The sequence below is a fragment of the Amphiprion ocellaris genome, chromosome 15 (genome assembly GCF_022539595.1).
Source record: "Amphiprion ocellaris isolate individual 3 ecotype Okinawa chromosome 15, ASM2253959v1, whole genome shotgun sequence".
Lineage (NCBI taxonomy): Eukaryota > Metazoa > Chordata > Actinopteri > Pomacentridae > Amphiprion > Amphiprion ocellaris.
This window is the reverse complement of record NC_072780.1, coordinates 33352173-33375829: the sequence shown is the minus strand read 5'-3', so window position 1 is coordinate 33375829 and position 23657 is coordinate 33352173. Positions and strand designations below refer to the sequence as shown.

General features: G+C 39.0%; 1 protein-coding gene across 1 annotated transcript; it reads right to left on the bottom strand.

Annotated features, from left to right (window-relative positions):
• Positions 1-5102: 5102 nt before the first annotated feature.
• On the bottom strand, positions 5103-21857 carry LOC111562609 (probable ATP-dependent RNA helicase ddx6). The gene is made up of 13 exons (XM_023261232.3): positions 21697-21857; positions 17347-18446; positions 17167-17271; positions 15214-15343; positions 14194-14340; positions 12054-12148; positions 11800-11922; positions 10168-10296; positions 9873-9989; positions 8339-8402; positions 8141-8242; positions 7220-7439; positions 5103-6219 (listed from the first exon to the last, which is right to left on the bottom strand). Exons 2-12 carry the CDS (start codon positions 17587-17589, stop codon positions 7225-7227), a joined length of 1470 nt encoding a protein of 489 aa, XP_023117000.1. The 5' UTR covers positions 17590-18446; positions 21697-21857; the 3' UTR covers positions 5103-6219; positions 7220-7224.
• Positions 21858-23657: the final 1800 nt, after the last annotated feature.

Below are 23657 nucleotides of genomic sequence, written 5' to 3'. Positions count from 1 at the left end.
TGAATGTAATGCAATAATGGTATATATAGTAAATACATAGGTAGTTAGAGAAGGGCTCAGTGCATCCAGAGAGGTTCCCCAGCAGCCTAGGCCTATAGCAGCATAACTAGGGGCAGAACTAAAGGGATGTCAAGAGGGGAAGTCAGTTGTGCAAATGAAAACACCAGCTCACCCCGTCAGGGTCACCCAGTCAGTCCTAACTATAAGCTTTGTCAAAAAGGAAGGTTTTAAGCCTGGTCTTAAAAATAGAGAGGGTGTCCACCTCCAGAACCCTGAAACTCTTCAAACAAGTGATTCCTTTGTAAATGTTCACATAATTGATTTGCAACTGTTCTTTCCAGAATTTTGGAGAGAAATGGGAGGTTGGAAATTGGTCTATAGTTGGCTAAAACATGTGGATCTAGAGTGGGCTTTTTAATTAAAGGTTTGATTACAGCAACCTTAAAAGCCTGTGGTACATAACCTGTTACTATGTACAGTACAGTATAGCTGGAAATGCGCTGCATGTGGGATACTGGTCCGGTTGCAGTGCGTTTCCAGCTGTGATCAGGTGTGTTTACCTGGAGAGGGCTGCAGCTCATTTGCATAAAGTAGACTGACTTCTACTTTATGCAAATTGGACGCTGCGTGTGGAGATTCCACACATCGTGAAACTATCCTCAAACTTCTAAACTAGGCGTCAGTGACATAAAACAAGGACAGATTCAGCTGCTGCAGATTATTTCTCTCCTCAAATGCTTTCAGAAATACTTTTCACTGAAGTGTTTTTTGAAATAAAAGGGAAAGTTTGCAGCTAAGCCACTGTGTTTATCCGACTTGTCTGCAGGACTGTCCAGCTGAAAGCTCAGTCACGTGACCACGTAGCGGCCTGCTGTTGGTCCAGCGTTGTCATGTGACCATGTTGTGGTCTGCTGTTGGTCCAGCGTTGTCATGTGACCATGTTGTGGTCTGCTGTTGGTCCAGCGTTGTCATGTGACCATGTTGTGGTCTGCTGTTGGTCCAGCGTTGTCATGTGACCATGTTGTGGTCCACGAGTGACCGCCCGCAGGCCGTGAGATTTTCAGATGCGGTGCGTTGCAGTGCGGGAAAATAGCATCTAGTGGACACGAAGCTTTAGTCTGACTTGTCGTGTGCCTTATGTTTTTGTCATTTTGTGTGTCCTTGTTGTCTCGGTTGTGTTTTTAATTTTTTTTCATTTTGTGTTTCGTATTCGTTGTTTTGTGCACCGTTTTTGTCATTTTGTTTTTTTTGTCTCGGTTGTGTTTGTCTACTTTTTTGTCATTTTGTTTCTCACTTGTCATTTTTTGTCCCATTTTTGTCCTTTTGTGTCTCATTTTGTAATAGTTTGTGTTTTTTGTCTGACTTTTGTCATTTGTCTCACATCTTTGTCGTTTTGTTTCCTTTTTCTCTCACTTGTCTATTTTTTTGTCGTTTTGTTTCTGTCATTCATGTAATTTGTCTCGTTTTTGTCGTTTGTCCATTTTTTGTATCTATGTAACTGTCTTTTTTTTTCGTGTCGTTTGTCTCATTTTGTCGTTTTGTGTCTGTTTTATTTTTTGTTTTTGTTTTCTCCTGTTGTCTGACTTTTGTCATTTGCCCATTTTTTGTCGCTTTGTAACTTCTAATTCTTTTTGTTTCTCGTTTGTCATTACGTGTCTCATTTTTGTAATATTTTGTCATTTTGTGTTTCCTTTTTGTCTTGCTTGTTTTGTCTTATTGACACTTTGTGTTTTGTTCATTGTTTTCTGTTATTTGTCCATTTTTTTGCTGCTTTGTAAATTTTTTGTCTAATTTTTTGTTGTTTCATGTCGTTTGTCAGATTTTTTGTCATTTTGTTGTTGTCTTGTGTCAATTGTCCATTTTTTGTTGTTTCTCATTTTTGTAATATTTTGTCTATTTTTGTTTAATTTGTTGTTTGTCTCATGTTTTTGTTTTGTGCCTGTGTTGTTTGTCCATTGTTTTGTCGCTTAATAACTTTTTTATCCCTTTTTTTGTCGTTTGTCTCATTTTTGTCATTGTTTTGTTTTCTTCATTGTTTTGTACAATTTTTGTCATTTTGTATCTTTCTTGTCATTTTGTTTCGCATTTTTGTAATATTTTGTCCTGTTTTTTGTCTGATTTTTGTGGTTGTGATCCTCCAGTAAATCCTCCATGGTTCAGTTCCAGGTGACTAAATGTTGTGTTCCTTTGTCAACACTCTGTGATCTGGAAGTTGTAATGTGGAAATGATAAACTGAGGCTGAATGTTGATGAAACTGAATTTATTTTTCTTCATAAATTTCAGGTTGTTCATGATGTTTAGTAAAAAGATAATTTCTTAAATGTGAACATTTCTGCACTAAAACAAAGGAACCATTAGGAGTTGTGGTTATTTCTAGGTTATTCTGCTGTGGTTTTACTGGTTTTACTGGTCTGGTCCACTGGAGATCAGACTGGACTGGATGTGGAACCTGGACTAGGATGTTCTAGTTCTTTAAAACAAGCTGACATCTTCCATCTAGTCTAAAACCATCAGTGGAGAAACAAAAGAGCAGACAGCAGACAGTAAAGTTCAGGTCAATTTATTGAGTTTGGTAGCCCTGATGTGTTTCCAGGTTACAACAGTAGAGGGCAGAGTGATCAACGCCGGCCGCTGGAAATCTTGTGCCTCTTTAATGCATTTGTCGGGAAAGAAAAAAAAATGAAAAGCATTAAACCAACCCCAGAATGACGCATCTGTAGCAGTAATACCCAATCAGAATCATCGGCATCAAAAGGAAAACTTTGAGAGGAAAATCAGCAAACTCAGAAATTTGAATTCAAGTCCAACATGAAGTTGTTTTTCTAAAGTCTAAGGGGTCAAATGAAGCAGTATTTTTCCAGAATTTAACCACGTCTGTCCACGTCGTAGAGAAAACACTGCTGGAACTTCAGCTACGTTCAAACAGAAAAAGATTGGAGTCAATTAAAATGTGAACACTTTTGTTTTCTATCCATGGAAATAGAGCCGGTTCTTTACCCAAAGCCGACCGCATCGCCGTTAAACTGGTCAGAAATCATTAGTGCAGCAAAACCAACGGATCCAATTCCATTCAGCGACGCTCAGATTGAATATTAGCGGCTCCTCGGTCTTTAATACTAGCTCAGGTGTTAACTTTTTCTGGGTTTTACATTTTTCAAGCAGCGATCCTGTTCGATTTGTACCCGATTCCTCGCCCGCCTTCTTAGTTTCTTTTTTAATTTTTGAACCAAATATCCCGCCCAACCCCCTGGTTGGCGCTCCGAGTCAGAGAACCAACAAAAGACGAACAACAGACGACAAAATAACATTCAGAACATTCGTACGGATCCATCACCACCTCCTCTGTGACGACTGATGGGGAAACTTTGGGTTTATCCAACTGAAAATGAGTCGTCGTGGCTCTGAAATCAGCTAAACCTCAAGACAACCCAGTGAAGCTACTTCAGAGCAAAAATGTTGGCGTGAGAAAGGAAATAAAACACATGGATGGATCTTTGACACACAAACTCAGAGATTATCCAAATACAAGTAGTTTTTTGTGGCTCCCAAACCAGTTAGAAAGATGTGAAAATGCCCAAGTGAAGCTGATGTATTTCTCTTAGTAAGTAGTTGTGGTGTTTGAAATATCTACCTGGCATCTATTCTGGGTTTATCCCAATAAAAATGCAGTTCTGTGGCATAAACAGACCTCAGAACAACCCCTTTAATTCAATTAGGAATAAATTTTGGTGTTTAAAATGCGAAACAGAACAAATGGTTGAAGCTATGATGAGCAAATTCTGGGTTTATCCAACTAAAAATACATCTTTAGGGCTCTGAAATTAGTTCTAGATCTCAAAACAATACAGCGAAGCTAATTTAGCAATAACCTTTGGTGTGTAAAAAGGAAATATAACTAATCTAACATGTGGTTGGATCTATGATGGGCAAATTCAGAGTTTATCCAATTAAAAATGCATTTGTGTGGCTCCCAAACCAGCTAGAAAGATCTGAAAAGACAACTGAAGCTGATACATTTCTCCTAGTGATTAATTTTGGTGTTTAAAATGTCAAGACAACATCTATGAATCCTGAGTTTCTCCCAGTAAAAGTGAGGATTTGTGGCTTAAACAAACCTCAAAACAACCTAGTGAAGTTCACTTAGGAATTCATTTTGTGTAAAATGTCAAAAGATGCCAAAATAACAAACCAAACATGCAGCTGGATCTCTGAAAAGATCCTTTAGGGCCTAACTTTTTCTATATTTAGATAAATATGAATCATCCTGTCCACTAAAACTGATAAATGTTGTTCATTTCTGCTGTTTGGGTCACAGAGGAGGTGCAGGAACAACGTCAGGGACGAGATCAGAAACACAAAAACACAGGAAGGAAAATGGAAAAGTTCTCATCGATCCACAGACATGAACTGATGGAGGAAGAAAAACAGAAAACAGGAAATAAAGAATCACGCCCTGACGGCTCAGAGGTTTAACAAAAAAAACACAAACCAAAGATCGACTCGTTTCAACGGAAACGACTAGATTCTTCCTGCTGCACACACACACACTACACAAACACACACACACACACACATTTACACACTCTACACACACACTTTTACACATACACAACACACTACACACACACACACTTCAACTCACACACTACACACACTTACACACACACACTGTAAAAGTGTGTACACACACCTGCTGCACACACTTCCCCCCCCCCCCCCCCCCCCCCCCCTCCCTCCCTCCCTCCCTCCCTCCCTCCCTCCCTCCCTCCCTCCCTCCCTCCCTCCCTCCCTCCCTCCCTCCCTCTCTCTCTCTCTCTCTCTCTCTCTCTCTCTCTCTCTCTCTCTCTCTCTCTCTCTCTCTCTCTCTCTCTCTCTCCTCTCTCTCTCTCTCTCTCTCTCTCTCTCTCTCTCTCTCCTCTCTCTCTCTCTCTCTCTCTCTCTCTCTCTCTCTCTCTCTCTCTCTCTCTCTCTCTCTCTCTCTCTCTCTCTCTCTCTCTCTCTATTTTCTCCACTTTTTGGTTTTGCTTCGATGTAAATCCTGAAAATCTTTCAAAGGAAACTAAAAGTTGAACCAGAACTTCTTCGTCCACGAAGCAAAGCGTTTTCTGTTTTTTTTTTTCTCTTTTTCTCACTATAAATGTAAACGACGAGGCGTCTGGTTTCCTCAGAACGATTCACCTCATATAATAAAGACTTCGTCCATCTTCACAGCAGAAGATCTCGCTGCTTCAACGCTTCCCTCGAACTCTTCTTCTCTCTGGAACCTGAAGCTTCTCCGACTCCTCCGTTTGGCTTTAAGCTCCAGAGAGAAGATGAAAAAATAAAAACCTCCAGAAGCTCCCCTCACAGCGCCCCCCCGAAGCAACAAAATTATCTTTTTCCGTCTTTTTTTTAATGGTTAGTGATGCTCTTTAAGAGGAGGACAAATTAAAGGAAAACTCACAGCTGCCTGTTTAAAGATGCTACAACTTCGCTTTCAGAAAAAAACTAAACAAAAAAACAGACTTGCCCCCTCAGGAAAAAAAAGAACCCCCGGATTAGAAACGTTTATCTGCAGTTTGAATTTGAACCTTTAATTGGGTGAAGCCGGCCTCGGATACATTCACCAAGTTAGATTTAAAGTTCAGCCACAAAAACCCGAAGAAAGAGAGGAAGCTGAAGGCGTCGTTTTGTCCGTACAGAAACCCAGCGTTAATCGGCCAACAGATCCACGGCCAAACTTCAGTTGTGTTTTTTAAAAGAACCTCGAATCGGAACTCGAGTGGAAAAAGGGAGAAACAGTCGCATTTAAAGAAAGCTGCCCTTTTTATTGCAACGTTCACATTTCAAATAAACATTGGGGAGGGAGGAGGAGGACTTTGAGTGGTTGGTTTTTTTCTCTTTTTGCATAACGGATGTTTGGATTTAATTTGTGCTCTGCTGCAGGCGATGAACGGACGACGAGTGCACGTGGAGGAAGTAAGGCACTTAAGTGACGACAGCAGTGAAGAGGACAGATGCTAAAAAAGAAAAAAACCCGGTGGTCTCGGAACAGATCGGTTCGCTGGTTTCAAAACGACGCCTTTAACTTCCCCCCTGTTAAAAGAACGAGGCAGCTCTCTGAGGAAAAGCAAAAGAAGTGAAATAAAATCCGTCTGACAGGCTCCGAAAACTAAAGAGTGGAGATGAAGAGTTGCCTGAAGCGCTGACGTCTGTGCAAAAGCCGGAGAGTCGAAGTTCTGGAGGAAAAACGAGACGAAGATTAGCAAGATTTATTATCCAGGACATGTCTTCATATCTGTGTTTGGATCATCCACTTCTCAGAGTCTAACGGCAACTTTAATATAGAGCAACTTTAACTAACAATATCAACATTAATGTAGAGCAACTTTAACTCATATAAAGCAACTTTAATATAGAGCAACTTTAATTAATATAGAGCAACTGTAACAATATCAACATTAATGTAGAGCAACTTTCACTAAAATGGAACAATTTTAACTAATGTAGAGCAACTTTAACTCATTAAGAGCAAATTTAACTCATGAAGAGCAACTTTAATGTAGAGAAATTTAGACTAACTTCATCTGAATATTTCCATTTTTCCATCCTCTGCTCTGCTCATCAGTAGAAAGATGTTTCTCCATGCTGAATGGATCTCCAGCAACTTTAACTCCTCTGTTCACCGTTTCTGAGCCATGCTGCATTTATTTATTCATCCAGTGGCTTTGATTTTACTCTCAGTCTCTTTGTTCATCTAATAACCTGAATTTTTGTCAGTCATGGCTCAACGGTTAAGCAGAACTTTATTCTTCTGTATTTTTACAGAATCTTTTACTTGCTAATGGTTTTTTGCTTACAATTTTTTAAACATGTAGAATGAAGTGATCTGTGATGATTTTAAGCTTAGATTTGGTTGATTTTACCAACAAAGCTACACATCACACATGACTGGATAATCAGCTATATTTGATAATTATTGTTTATTAGTGTTATTATTTGAAACATGACTTTCCAGACAGGTTTGTTTGATTGTCACTGCTTATTTAACTCCTCACAACACATTTAATGGTGATCGAATGCAGTTTTTGTTAATTTTATTTTTGTATTTATCTGGATAATGAAAAATAAAGTGTATTTTCTTTATGTTAAATTACAACCTTCCTTTAAACAGAACGACTGAACATCTGATTTAGTGGCCGATCCAAACACAGCTTTGACCTCCAGAAGGTTCCTCACCTGCTCTAGGTGCTGTCCTGTTGGCGTCCCGGCTTCTCCTCCACCTCCTCCACGTCACAGTCGGCGCTGCCTGAATGGAACTCGGCCACGTAGAGGCTCTTATCGATGCTGCTGGGGATGGGCTTGATGTCGGTCACCAGCTGGTCCTCGATGGCCTTCAGGTTGAAGCGATCCTCTGAGGTGATCAGGTTGATGGCCAGGCCCAGGTGACCGAACCTCCCTGAGAACCAGAGACGAGAGGTTAGTGTGGAAGTCCAGTACGGTGTCTGAACCAGAGATCCACACAGATTTAGTTAGTTTAACCCTCATGTTGTCTTCATTTACGGGCACCAAAACATATTGTTTCCTTGTCTGAAAAAAATAAAAAAATTCAGCAAAAAAATTCCCCAAATTTCTGAAAATTTGCAAAACCTTCGGGAAGAAAATTCCAATAATTCCTTAAAAGTTTTATTTAAAAAAAAAATAAAATAAAAAAATCCCCCAAATTTGGCAAGAAACTTCTTGTAAATATTTTCAAAAAATTAGTAAAAATCTTCCAAAAAAAAAAATCCCTAAAATATCTAGTGATCACATATATATCAGTAAAACTTCTATTTTCTTTAAGAATCAACCAAAATCCAGCAAAATTCACTGGATTTTGGTTGATTTTTCTGTGAATGTTCTTCAGAAACATTTTTTTTCCACCAAAAAATGTTTAAAAGTTTCCCAAAAATGTGGACATCATAAGTTTTCAAGGTGAAAATATATTTTTTTTCCCACATTTTCAAACATTAAAACGGGTCAATTTTGACCCGCAGGACGATACGAGGGTTAAAAGTCTAGTATGGTGTCTGAACCAGAGACGTGAGGTTTGTTATCAAAGTCCTCTACTGATCAGTGCTGAACAGTTCATCCATTTCTAATCTGAGCAGAACTTCTCACCTGATCTTCCGATGCGATGGAGGTAAGTCTCGGCGTTCTTCGGGAAGTCGAAGTTGATGACCACATTGACAGCCTGGATGTCGATTCCTCTGGTGAACAGATCTGTTGGAGGACGACAGACGGTCAAATCAGCACTAAAAAGGACTTTTAAGGACATTTTCTGGTCTTTGTCTGACGGATTAAACAGTAAAAACTCACCAGTGCAGACGAGGTTTCTGCACAGTCCGTTTCTGAAGTCGTGGAACACACGGTTTCTGTATTCCTGAGGGCAAAACGAGACGAGATGATCGGAAACGACTTAGAAAAACTGATCCAAAACACCAAAACCTTTCCTTTAGAAGTCATGTGTCAATGTCACACAGATTTCTCTCCATCTTGTTAATTAAAAACAAAAAGTTTGAAGCTTTTTAGGAGGAAAACGGACAGTGAGATGAGTGACCAGAATCACAGCTTTAATATTTAATCTTAATGCTCCATTTAATTCAAAACAAGAGCAAAGTTGTACAAAAATGTTGTCTGCATCTAATTTATATTCCAGCCAACGTCTTAAACTACTTAAAAACATGGAGGAAAAAAAACTTTTAAATATCAAATATCAGCATTTTATTGCTTTAATCACAGATTTGACATTTAATATTTAGATTTTAATTCTCTGACTACATAAAAAAAATATAAAAATGCCTTTTTTACAGCTAACATTTATTTCCACATTTTTAAAAATATTTTTAAGACATTGGCTTAATTAAAATAGAAATATTAAAAATGAAGTCTGTGATTCTAGTGAAAGAATTCTGATATTTAAATAGTTTAGGATGTCGATTTTAATAAATGTTTAGCTCCAAATAACAATTTTATTAAGTTTTGACTTGAAGCACAGTACTAAAATCCAAATATTAAAGGTGGACAAATGTTGATAAATACCATTTAATAGTAATTTCCATATTTCTAAATGGTTTAAGACACTGGCTGTAAGAAATATTGGGTGTGAATAACATTTTTATCAAATGTGTCTTTGTTTTGAAGGCAAGTAGAGCATTAAATTCTAAATATTAAAGGTATAGTCTTTGATTTTGGTGAAAGATTGTTGATATTTCACATGTAAAGGTTATTTCCAATTGTTTAAGACACTGCCTACAACAAATATTAGCTGCAAATTAGATTCTTATAAAACTTGGGCTATGTTTTGAATGTTGGCGCTGCACGAAAATCTAAATATGCTCCCAATCAAAAAATTAAGACCCGTTGAAAAATAGCAAAAAACTGCATTTTGCTCTGTTGGATCATCAGAAGGTTCTAAGCAGAGCTTCAAAATGCAACAAGAAGAAATGGGAGTGAGAGGAAAAGGCAAATTCTTCCAATTTTTCCACTGGTCTTAAGACGTTGATGGGGAGTGTATTAGAAGGTGGAATCTAATTTTGTTTAAAGATTGCTGATATTTTGTACCTAAAAGTCACAGAAACACATGAACAGCCCATCTATACTGTAAATAAATATATAATAAACCAAGAGCAGGGGAATTTGCAAAATATGGAACCAACTATTCTTACACTTACAATAATCAGGCAACTGAAATTACACAAAATTAAAAATACTGAACCTTTATGTGTAAATAATTGAGGTAAATTCATAATGTTGAGCTTTTTAAATGTGCATTTTTATTAAGTGCCTGGACTAAATGAGCCCACAGACTTTATTATGAAGAGAAAAGGCTTCGGTGGTGATTTCATGTCACCTGCATCATCTTGGCGTGGATGTAGAAGCAGGAGTAGCCCAGCTGAGTGATCTTCTTGGCCAACAGCTCCACCCTCTGAGTGGAGTTACAGAAGATGATCGACTGGTTGATCTGAAGCTGAGGAAGGAGGAGGAAATGGAAACGTTAGGGACCAATCTGAACCAAACTGAAGGAACCAACATGGAAAACGTTACATACAGGTTTTAAACATGTAACATTAGTGGATCTGAGCCTCTGAGCTCAGAGTAAAGCAGCTCAAACTGTGGTTGGTGATGAGGAGGAGGTTTAAAGTCACCCTAGAGAACAGCGTGTTGAGGCAGTGGACTTTCTGCCTCTCGGTGACGTAGGCGTAGAACTGAGTGATGCCCTTCAGAGTCAGCTCCTCCATCAGGTTGATCTCATAGGGCTTCTGGAGATGCTTCGCCTGCAGCAGACAGAGCAACATTTGACACTTCAGCATTTAAAACAGAAACAACAAACCGTTTTCATTTCAAACTGAAACTGTGTGTTTTTCAGTCCTGCTTACAGAAGATTCATCAGCTAGCCGCTCTGAACACCAGGCACTTTAGAGATGGTGGTTCTATTTGCTTCTGTCTCGTTTGTATTCCACTGTGAGCCCATTTTTACTCCGCCAAGGAAGTGAATGTAATTTCAGACAATTTTGACCATTTTTATGTCATTTTCGACCCATTCTTGGTCATTATCATTATGAATAATTAGGTGTTTCCAGCCTCTACTCTGCTCATCATCAGTACAAAGATGTTTCTCCATGCTGAATGGATCTCCAACAACCTGCTCCTCTGTTCACTGTGTCTGAGCCATGCTGACTTTATTTTATTAAAATAGGTCTTTCTTCCTCTTGTGATTAATCTGGACTCTGCAATACATACATTTGAACACTTGAAAATCACTACATTTTCTGTTATATATGGCTAAAATCTGGGTTGAAAACGTGCATATTTAATTTGAACATTTAACACAGAAGGATTTATAGAAGCAAGTTCTGCTTGGTGTCAAAATTTAGGGCAATTCCTGAATGTTCGCATGGTGTCTTTTATTTTGTGATATTACCTAACCCACATGCTGATATTGACCTTTGAATCCGAAGGTCGGACAGATATTTTTGATTTTTAGGTGTTCATATATCATACATAACATAGGACCTTTATTTTACAGAGATCCATTCCCTAGGTAGCCAAGATACAGCACATAAAATTTCTAATGAATAGGATGATTAGTTTTTGTGTACAAAAACCTAATCATCCTACAAAAGTAGCATTTTAGAAGTTCGTCATGGGTAAAATCTCAAATTTGTCATTCTTTGTAACATGCAATTATAAATTTTAAGTAAATATTTTCCCATTTCTTAGGACTATGGATTCCCATGAAATGATCCTGAAAATTTCAGATCTCTAGCTCTTTTTGTTCAGAAGTTATAGAAGCCTGAAAATAGCCGAAAATTTCAAGTCTTAATTTTGGGCGGAATTTTAGGGTACCCCTAGCTACTTCAAATGGTCATAACTTTGGAACTCTTTACAATTAAGCCTTGAAATTTTGGATTTTTCCATCATATATAATGTTCTATAAGTATGTAAAAATGTAGAAAAATCTGAGAGGGTCAGGTGGGAAATTTTCTTAAAATCTGTTGATTTTATATGGAATGATCCAGTTTTAATCTTGTTCTGCAAGTTCGTCTCTGTCAGTTTCTGTTTTTGACACCTGCAGGAAATATTTGACCTTTTCTTCAGTGAAACCTCCAGGATCCTCGTATTACTGAGAATCTCTGAGACTACTGGCTAACTGCACCTCCGATGAGGCAGTCCTGAACAGATTTAAGCTCAGTGTGAGAGCAGCTCGGTCTGCAGTTTGCCAGGTGGCTCCGAGCCATCGGGCCAACGAGCGGCGCAGCAATTAGCCGACTACTCACCATGAACTTCTGCACGCTGATGGGGAAGGTTGCAGAGTAGAGCAGGATCTGCCTGTTCTTGGCCAGGAAGCTGATGATATCCTCGATGAGCACCACAAAATCCTGAGACAGCAGCTTATCCGCCTGCAGGCAAACGACGCATTTCAACACGAAGCCGTTCCAACATGAAACTCTGCTCGGCTTTGACACACGTGGAATGAAAACAGCTCAGAAGCCGTGACGACAGACGGTTTGTAGCGGCAGCTTTACTTTACCTCATCCATCACCATCATCTGGACTCTATCCACCTTCGCCACGCCCTTCTTTATCAAGTCCAGGATCCTGCCAGGCGTAGCGATGACCACATGCACTGAAAACACAAATCACAACTTCACCTTTCTGTAGAGCAAAAAGTTGGATTATAAAACACATCACATGCAGAGGTTCTTCAAAGGGCTTTACAGGGAAACGGAAAGGTGAATAAGATAAAAACATGTAATAAAATCCAATTAACCCTCCTGTTGTCTTCATTTACAGGCACCAAAAAATATTGTTTCCTTGTCTGAAAAAAATCCAAAAATTCCCCAAATTTCTGAAAATTTGCAAAACCTGCAGGAAGAAAATTCCAATAATTCCTTTAAAGTTTCCCTTAAAAGCTTTATTTTAAGAAAATCCCCCAAATATGGAAAGAAAATTCTTGTAAATATTTTCCAAAAATGAGTAAAAATCTTCAAAAAATGAGTAAAAATCTTCAAAAAAATCCTAAAAATATCTAAAGTGATTCCATATATATCAGTAAAACTAATGATATTTTCTTTAAGAACATTCACAAAAAATCAACCAAAATCCAGTGAAATTCGCTGGATTTTGGTTGATTTTTTGTGAATGTTCTGAAGAAACATTTTTAACATTTTTTTCCACCAAAAAATGTTCAAAGATTTCCCAAAAATGTTGAAAATGTGGACATGCAGAAGTGCATCCACTGTGAAAATATATTTTTTTCCACATTTTCAAACTTTAAAACGGGTCACTTTTGACCCACAGGACGACACGAGGGTTAAAGAAATCAAAAACGGCACAAGCAAGTTGAATAAAGAGTACGGAGATTCACAGAATGATCTAAACTGTCACTGTAAGAGCTTATATTTCACAGCAGATCTGTTTCTGCAGAGGGAACAACCTGTTAATACATCTCTACACTGTCCTTACAAAGGAATACATAAGGATCTGCTTTATAAGATCAATAAGAGTAGATGAGAGTAACTGTTGATGTTATAGGAAGAATAAAATAGGCTACACTAAGAATAACTACTCCTACATGTACATATACAGGAGGTCCTCGGTATAAAACGTCCTCGACCTCCAGTGGCTCGTCTGAACTGGTTACGTGGAACTAGTTGATGAGCGGAGCGGATGAATACGTCGTCACACGGCGCTATAACACAGCTTTGTTTCCATTCTCTGGTTGTACTCCACCTTGGATTGTGCCACATTCACTAACTTTTTGCCCTTCATTATGGCTCCCAGCGTAAGTCAGACTCTTCTGATTGCTGTGCTTCGAAGAAAAGGAAAGCAATCGATATCGTAATGGCTTTGTTTCCACTTTCACAAGAGTTCCGACTTAGGGCGAAAATCGACTTACTCTGACGTCAGATGAGGGACCCCCTGCATATATATAATTTGTAAACGAATATAGACAATTGACTGAAAGAGCTGAAAAAACCAAGAGATGAGAAATAAAAGTATAAAATGACAAAAAAATGACTTAAAATGAAGAAAAAGTATTTAAGGCCCACACAAATGACACACGAAGCTAATAAAGTATTTGTTAGTTCGGTCTCCGAACCCCAAACAGTTTGTTTGGTTTGTTTTCTTCACATTTTTACTCAGCGCGAGTTAATTTCTCAATGTAAAGTCCTGCACCTCTATGGAAACAGAACAACCACAGCGGTTTAGATGTAGACGGAATAGCCAGAGATGAGAAAACAAAAACATCTAGGAGATAAACTATGCAATAAAAAGGAAAAAAAGAATTAAAATTATGTGAATAAAAGGGCAGGCAGATTTTATAATAACACTGATTATTTAAAAGCAGTAGAAAAAATAACTGTCTTCAGCTTCTATCTAAAAACGAATACATATGTGGTAAATCTAAGCTCCAAGAGACACCGGTTTCAGGTGATTGAAAACCATTTAACTGTAAACTCTGGGCATCATAAATCGGCTTTTAATCAATAAACACATCTTTAATATATTCTGATTATTCAAAGACTTAGAGACAATAATTAGATTTAATTTTCAAAGCTGAACTCAACAGAAGCAGCAAATCAGAAAGTGTTTTTGTTAATATTTGTCAGTGCGCCTTTAGCATTAGCCGCTGGTGGATAAACAGGAAGTGAAGGTGAAGATCCGTACCGGTCTCGTCCAGACGCATGATGTCGTCTCGCAGGTTGGTGCCACCGGTGGTCGCCATGACTTTGACTCCTCCCAGGTGTTTGCTGATCTGGATGCAGATCTGACTCACCTGCAGCGCCAGCTCTCGAGTAGGAACCATGACCATGGCTGAAGGACGCAGAAGAAGAAGAAGAGTTTAGAGGCGCAGTGGACGGTAAATAAATACAGATAGAAATTGTGAAAGAAAAAAAAGGAGCTTGTTTTAGTAATCCAGACCAAATAGATTCATATAAAACGTTAGCAGAAGCTGGAAACAAACTCAGATATTTGGAAAAAATAAATAAAATTTCTCCATCTATAAGAAATGTTAGCATCAAAATGTAGACATTAAAGGAGGTGCCTGTGATTCTATGAAAGCATTGTTGATATTTATCGTTTAGAAGTTATAGAAAATATGAACAGCCTGCAAAAATTGTAAATAAATATTCAAAAGTCCTTCATTTATTTAATCCATAACTGGGAATTTAAAAAATGAATTATTTTTTCAGTCAGTGAAAATAAAAACGGCAGAAACAGCCGATCAGTTGTGTGAATTAAATGTGTGCTACGACAGAATATGTTTTAAAAAAAAAAAAAAAGTGTTCAAATCTCAGAAATTCTTGTAGAAAACGTCAAAAGATTTTAGATTTATCTGTCGTTTCTCTGTGCATCTGTGAACGCAAATAAAATAACTAAGTATCAGCCCTCCACCTCACATCAGAAGCACAGAAACGATCAACAGTAGGCTGATAAAAGTAGAATAAGTACAGATTGCTAGAAGATAAATAAAACACTGAAACAGAGCATTCGAGCACCACCTTAAATGTTTTTTTTAAACATTTTTCTTAGAATTTTGCAGTTTTCATTTGCTTTTTCTGTTGCGATTCTTCAAAATAAACATGTTCTAGAAACGGGGTTCATGTCAGAGTACAGATTTAGGAACAAATGTGGAGTCCGTGGTAGAAGACGGACAGAAAAGCCGAACCCCAGGCGGCGTCTCACCCTGTATGTGGTCCTTTTTCAGGTCTATCCTCTCCAGCAGTGGGATGAGGTAAGCTCCACTTTTTCCTGTTCCATTCTTGGCCCGAGCCAGAATATCCCGTCCAGACAGGGCGATGGGAATGCTCTCCTCCTGCAGGGAACCAGCAGTCACAGCTTCTGTCACTACACCATGGTAAAACATTTGATTTTACTGCTGCTCGTCGTTTAACAGGGACAGAAAACAACCACAGGACAGTGTTTCCTCCACCATCTTCCTGCTTTGGGATTAATTTTTTAATATTTTGTTTGTTTTTAAAGGTTTGAATGCATTGGCCGCATCTTATTTAGCAGAACTCTCCCAGTTGAAGCACCGAAGAACCAGACGATCTCATATTAAAAGAGACTGAAGCACAAAAATAGAACTAGAAAGTGAAAATTATTCACACTGATTGTCTAGCTTTAGTGCTTCATGATTTTAAAATGTTGGTCCAACTATTGCTACTCCACCAAGGAACGCAGTGGAATTGTGTGATGATCGCCGCTGGTTTGTCTGTTAGCAGCATTACTCAAAAACAGATTTGGATGAAATTTGTGTTAATACCCTGGTTTTCAGTAATGTTGCTAACAGACAGACAAACCGACGCCGACCGTCACATAACTCCACTGCATTCCTTGGTGAAGTAATACATAAGCTGAAACAGGCCAAAAGAATATAGCCACAGATATTCTAATGATTTCATTTATTTTATATCGTTAATGCTTTATTTAGAAAATGAAGATTTAATGGAGACACCAGACCTCTTCTTCCATGACGTTTTGTTTTTTTCTCTTTTAGTTTCCTTTTGGCAACTCTGCTGGAATCTAGCTTCTATCTAATAGAAAGAAAATCTACAAGAGGAATATTTCTGGAATTTTAACAATTTTAGGAACGCGGCACGCTGTTATTTGTTAGCTGAATTTTAAAATAGACTTAATAGAAAAAAATTCCTACTAGTGTTAGCTCTTTAAGACCTACCATTGTGCAAATCCACCAGGACATATTCTTACATTTTTACTTGCTGTAGTGGAATTTTTTGGAGTGTTTTTATTGGCTTTACATCAGTATAACCCTTATATCCCAAGTTTTAATAATATATATTCACATATGTCTTAACTACTACAATAAATTGCTTAAAAGTGCAATAAACCTAAAAAAAAATCTAAATGTTTTTTGTTTTTTTCACATACATTTCAAAATACAGAAATTGCACAGCTGTGTCCTCAAATTTATAAATGTAAAAAAGTTGTACAACATCCCGTGGTCTGGTTTATAAAGATTTCTGTTATGTGCTGTATTGTGTATTTCTACAAACCCATCACTGCAACCAAAAAGCGCTCTGAGACCTGGTGAATGTTTGAAACGTTTGTCTGACTGCCCAGATTTTAGATGCAAAAAGAATGATGGATCTATCTGACTTGTAGGGCTGGACCCGAACATCCGAATATTTGGTCGTTACCGTGGTATCCGAATATTAATTTGAGGTCCGAATAGTCGGATCCCATCCCCCCGTTGGACGAGCCGAATATTTGGCTCGTCCATTCGTCTCCGTCTTCCCCCCGTTGGACGAGCCGAATATTTGGCTCGTCCATTCGTCTCCGTCTTCCCCCCGTTGGACGAGCCGAATATTTGGCTCGTCCATTCGTCTCCGTCTTCCCCTGTCGGATGATCTGAACATTCAGCTCGCCCCTTCGTCTACACCCCTCCTCCCGTTGGACGATCCAAATATTCGGATATTCGTCATTAATCGGGGCCAAATATCCGGAGCCCAGAAGTTGCTAATCTGGCCAGCCCTACTGATCTGGTTTCAAATCTACCATCAATCAAAAATCAATATGCAGTTGTAGCTACGCTGGGCGCTAGAGGGTTAAATAAACATTGAGAAAGAATGAGATCACAGAGGAAAAAAGATTTAACTTTAAAAAAGGAAACCTTACCTGGATAGGAGACGGTTTCTCCCAACCCATCTCAAAGATGCCCATCAGGAGTTCTCTTTTGAGACAGTAATCTTCAAACTCATTCCCCTTAGTGGCCGTCACGTCCTGGTGAACAGAGCGTTAGGATCACAGTAGAAAAACACCAAAACAGATGATAATGGGTGATCAGGCGGGACTCACTGAGGTTTTGACCCTGTTGTCTTTGGGAGGGAGCTTCAGGCTCTTTTTCCAGTCGTCTCCAAACTTGATGCCTCCTCCGTCCTGAGGGCCGCCGCCGGCTTTCTGGGGAGCACCCAAAGTCTTTCCTTGAGTGGTGGGTGCTGGCGAGGCTGGAGCTGGTTTGGTCTGTCCTCTGAGCTGCCCGTTCTGCTTGTTCAGGCCCATGACCACGGGACCGACGCTTTCTGTTCTGGCCGTTGCCATTTTTCCTGGTTTCGTTGTCCTTAATCGTGTTGTTTTTTCCTTCCAGGTATTAGATTTTTGCCTCTTAGGTTTTTATTTTTAAAAATTCTCTTCAAAAGTAAAAAAAAAGTTTTAATTAAGCATTAACAAACAATTTTCTCGATTCTTTTTAAGTCCAAAGCTTTTACAACTGAAGTGGATTGGTAGTATTTACATATACACGTGTACGCGCAGTTCGGTCCCTTCAACAACAGAGTGACTGACGTACGAGAATGACAAAAAAACAAGTTTTTACACAAGAGCTCTTCAAAATGAAGAGAAATTTGCATTCATATGCATGAATATACCTGCTCACAATATAGAAAAATTATACGTGAACAAGTATCAAAGCGGTTCAAGTCCTGAAATAGAACAACTAAGGCAATCTGAACTTGGGGAATAGCTTCTTCAATATAATCTGAGTTCAATACTTAAACTTCTGGTTCTAAATTGAACAATATTTCTTGTTTCCACTTTGAGTCCATAAGAGTTGCTCAATAACCCTGTTCTCCAAAAAAGGATGTCCAACTTTGTACAGGTGTTTCCCCAAAATCATATAGTCTGTAATGCTCTCTGAATATTTCCACACCGTGGGTCGACGTCGGTCCACGCATGAAAAAACAAACGGATCCTGAAATCACGAGTCATACAAGGGGTTATCGAGTCCAAAGCCAAGCAGCTTTCCACCCTTGTTGAGTCTTCGCTGTGTGGTTTCTTTCTCCTCCGGGTGTCGAACCCTCTCTCCCAACGCCTCAGGTCTTCAGCTCGGTCTGGAACTGTGTGAGCGTCGGCCGTGATCAACCTGCTGCCTCTTCAAAGCCAAAGCCAACAACTCAAACCTGAAATAAATCACCAAAAACACATCAGAACATCAACAGAAGACTCATTTTACAGTTGTTAGTATTTCCTCGGACAGTTAATGTCATGATCATCCATTATTCAGTCCCTCCATCAATTTGCGATGTTGTGATGGCAATAATTAATGCGAATTCAACCGATCTCCATGAATTCTGCGCCACCTTGCAATTTTGTCCAATCACCGCAACTTTTCCGCAATGTTGTCCCGCCTCCCGTGAGTTCCACTAATCATAGCAGTCCACAAACGTAATGCACATACGTCACCAAATTCACTTCCTTGTTTCTGGTCTGAAGATGCAGACATGGCCCATTCTAATGTCTCTCATTTACCAACAAAAATTACTGCTAAAGACCGTAAAAAACAATGCCCTGATGTTCTTCACCAAAGCGGAGCTAAACTGTTTTACACCCCGTGAAATACTGTGGTGGAATACAAACGAAAACCATCGACTGACAAACATTTTTCTACCACAAAACATATCAGGAGAACGGCTGAAACAAGTCGACAACAGACCAGACAAATCATCAAGACAGAAGCTGTTGCATCCAGACCTCTACCAGACCATTACCAGACCTCTACCCGACCAGTACCAGACCTCTACCAGACGACTACCAGATTTCTAAAAGACCTCTACCAGACCAGTACCAGACCACTACCAGATTTCTAAAAGACCTCCACCAGATCAGTACCAGTTCTCTACCAGACCACTACCAGATCAGCACCAGACCACTACCAGACCTCTACCCAACCAGTACCAGACTACTACCAGACCTCTACCAGACCAGTACTAGACCACTACCAGACCTCTACCCAACCAGTACCAGACTACTACCAGACCTCTACCAGACCAGTACTAGACCACTACCAGACCTCTACCCAACCAGTACCAGACCACTACCAGACCTTAAATCAAAGTAGTGGATGCTAAATTTAACGATTGACAAATAATCTATAAATCTCTGCGGCCCTTATCATATGAGGATGTCTATGGCAGTGTGAGAAGTCTGAGAAAATGAAACTTTACAGAACATAACAATATGGAATTTATATAACATATCAAAAATAAAAAACACTGCTTTTAATCATCATTCCTATCCAACACATTACCACCCATCTAAACTCTAACCTGAGATCATTTTATGGATGACTCTACCTTTTGAACCAACTTAATAAATCGATAGATTATTAACAAATGAAAGCCACTAAAACGGTAGCTTTGTGTCAGTGACAGATGATTCGTCAACAGTGGAACGTTTCGATAGTTTAGATTCTATCACCATGAAAGCTCACAGTGAAAACACAAAGTAACAGCCAATCATAGGCCTCGATACTAAAGCCCGTCACTCTCAATGTGGCTCCTGTTCAGGTCTCCTAAGGGATGCTAGTCCACGGCTCCAAGGGTCTTTGGTCGCCTTCGTCTGCAGCTAGCAGAGATCAGTTTCATCTAAATAAAAAAAACAAACGCCTCCAACAAAGGACCCTCCTGCTGGTCTGACCAGAGACCAACGATACCTGGTCCTGGAGAGCCATCTACACTACCGTTCAAAAGTTTAGGGTCACTTAGAAATGTCCTTATTGTTGAAAGAAAAGCATTTCTTTTTTCAATGAAGATGACATTAAATGAACGATAAATCCAGTGTAGACATTGTTAATGTGGTAAATGACTATTGTAGCTGGAAACGGTTGATTTTTAATGGAATATCTCCATAGGGGTACAGAGGAACATTTCCAGCAACCATCACTCCCGTGTTCTAATGCTACATTGTGTTAGCTAATGGTGTTGAAAGGCTAATTGATGATTAGAAAACCCTTGTGCAGTTATGTTAGCACATGGATAAAAGTGGGAGCTTTCATGGAAAACAAGGAATGTCTGGGTGACCCCAAACTTTTGAACGGTAGTGTAATAAAATCCATTTTGCTTGTCTAAATGTAATTATTTGTGCATTTTACATCAGAAACTTTACAAATTATTACCTGTGGATCTTGATAAAGAGGCTACAGTGGATAAATTCAGAATAAACTAAAAATAGGTCATTAAAATTTAGCAGTACTTATCTAAACATTTAATAGTGAGACATGGTTCAGTCCTACCTACAGGCTTTAGTCGTTAATTCTCTAAATGGTTTCAGATTGTGACGTTGCCAGGTGACAGATTAACGAAGCACAAACCGCTGGGATTTAAATAAGTCTATAAACTCCTGAGACACGGAATAGCGACTTTAAATGCTATAAAACCCGTCGGGGCTGTTGATGTTCCTCTGTCATAACTTCAGTTTCTCTGCTTTGACCTTTTTCATGTTTTACTAGGGTGACCGTATTTTGATTATCAAAAACCTTATAGTTTCAATACATTTAAAGTATGCCTCCTCTGTATGGATAGAAAACAGTTCTATTACCAAATACTATCTATAACCAAAGACACATTCAGATAGGTTTCTCAGAGGTTACTCTACTTGTTTTATTATGGCAAGTTTCAAAAATAACAAATGAAATAATGACAGAAATAATGTCTCTTCTGTATTAGAAAATAATAAACTAAAAAAAAATACCTCTGCTATATTAGCAATCTAACTAACAAAAATAGCTCTCACAAACTTAAAAAAACAAAAAAAAAAATGTGTATCTTTAGTTCTATTTAGTGTCCCAATGAAAAACAATGAAGAGCAGGACATTTTCATCACTTTATGAAAAAAAAAACAACCAGGACGTTTGGCCACCCTAGATTTACGTTCGGATCAACGTCGACTTACTTTTGCCGCTGTTGTCGATTTTCCAAACCACTTCTATAAAAAGTTAACATTAAATAACTTTAAACTATTCGAATTGCTCGCGCTTCTTCGTCAGATTTTACTCAACTTCACTGTAAAATCAATATGTGAACGTCAAATTAGTGTTGCGTCTCAGGAGACATATTAGCTCCGTTGGGCTAACAGAGTTGGCTAGTGCTAAACCCGTGTTAGCCCAAAACTAACAGACGTTATTTAGTTTTATTCAACATTGAACTAACAAAATATGACGACGTATTTGTAAAGTTTAGACGAGAACGGTGCTATGTGTTGCCCAGGTCAAACTACTAATGAGTGTGTCGCTGCCGCTACATCGGAACACAACTAGCTCGACAGCTAGCCTGGAGGCTAACTTAGCACAGATAGCTCCACATGCTAACGTTAGCTCAACAGCTCGGATGTTTTTACCAGAAAACAGCCGCTTCCGAGTTTCCGCAAACCTACCTCAGTTTCTTTGTTATTTTACAGGGGTACTCAGTGTGCGGTCGATCTACTACTTCTTTCACTATTCGCTTCAGTAACTGGATTTTTGTCGACATAAATCGTCTCTATTGTGTTTCTTCTTCCTTTAAATCAACATGGTCGCCTTCTTCTTCGTCTCCTCTTCCTCGGTGTCTCCCTCCTGTTTATCACATGTGAGTCTGCGCGGCGCTGCTGCCTCTCTGCCGTCACACCGGGGTACTGCAACATATTCCACACTGACTTCCAGAGGTTCAACATTCAAGACCTTTTATTAGGGTCCGAGCACCGACGGTGCGGAGGACCCTATTGGAATGCAAGGGATTATTTATTATTATTATTATTATTATTATTATTATTATTATTATTATTATTATTATTATTATTATTATTATTATTCTTTCTTTGCCCGCCGGGAAATTGCCATTTTTGGCGGCCTTATCATACCCCAAAATGCGTGAAACTTGGCATGCTCATCAGGACTGGTGAAAAATTTGATATTTTATGGGAGTTGCGCATGTGTGTGGAAAAATGGCTCCATAGCGCCCCCTGGAAAATTGAAAATTTGGTCATTAGGCCAACTTGCACGATGTTTCATGTACAGCTACAAAATTTTGTATGCATATTCAGCACATCAGGAAACCCAAAAAAGTCAATCATGACCACGCCCTAACACCAACAGGAAGTCGGCCATCTTGAATTAGCTGTAAATTTTTCAAAATTAATAACTCATCGGGGATAAGTCCGACAGACGTCAAATTTGGCCAATATATGCAAACACGCGACCTGATGAAAAATTATCAAAATGTTCATTTCATTTCAAAGGGCGTGGCCATGGCGACTCCCAAAAAAATGGATCGTTCGCCATGAAACAGGAAGTGGTGTGTAACTCAGCTGTACATGGTCCAATCTGCCTGAAATTTGACATGTGTGATCAATGTCCAGCCCTGACAATATCCATGTGGTTATGTACATTCACAGTCATAGCGCCACCTTGTGGTAGCAGGAAATTGACATTTTTCACACTTTGATGTACTATTCTTAGCACGTTGATCAGATTCACCTAAAATGTGGTGACATAAGCCTGAACACATTGATGATGATTCCCAAAGAAAATGGTGACTCGTCGTCAAGGGGCGTGTCTGTGGCATTGCGGCGAATTTCGATTTCTCGCCATAAAAATTGAATTATTAATATCTCAGCTGAAAATGATCCAATCCGGACCAAACTTGATGTGATGGACACCAGTCCGGTTCTGAACACATCCACATTCATAAATTTAGAAATACTCATAGCGCCACCTATTGGCAACAGGAAGAAATTGTCATTACATTTGCACGTGCCATTGCCTGATACTTTGTCATATGATTCTGAAAATTGGTCAGGTGAGTGACCACACATTGACCATGGCACAGTGTGAAGATTTTGACGATTCATAAAACGCTGTTGCCGTGGCAACGTATCGTTGCCGGAATAAACAAAGTACTTTTTGACAGGTTAAAAATGCTCAAATGCTCGCCAAAATTACCACACATATCTGAACCGGCAACCCATTTCAGATTTTAGGGAAACTGCACATGTGTTTGGCAAAATGGCTCCATAGCGCCACCTGGAAAATTTCAAACATTTACTACGGCCAGTACGTGTCACCTAGAATTATGAAACTTGGTAGGCATATGTAACTCGTCAAGACACACCAAAATGTAATTGACAGCCATGCCCAAAACCCAACAGGAAGTCGGCCATTTTGAATTATATGTCATACGTTTTGACGATTTTGGGTCATTTTTGTACATTTTCAAAAGCTATAAACTCACATAGGGTAACACCGAGAGAGCTGAAATTCGGCCAGGATGTAGTCCAGGCATGGGTGATCAAAAGTTATCAAAATGCTCACCTTAAGTCTGAGGGCGTGGCCATGGCGGCCTCGTGAATTTTGATGCTTC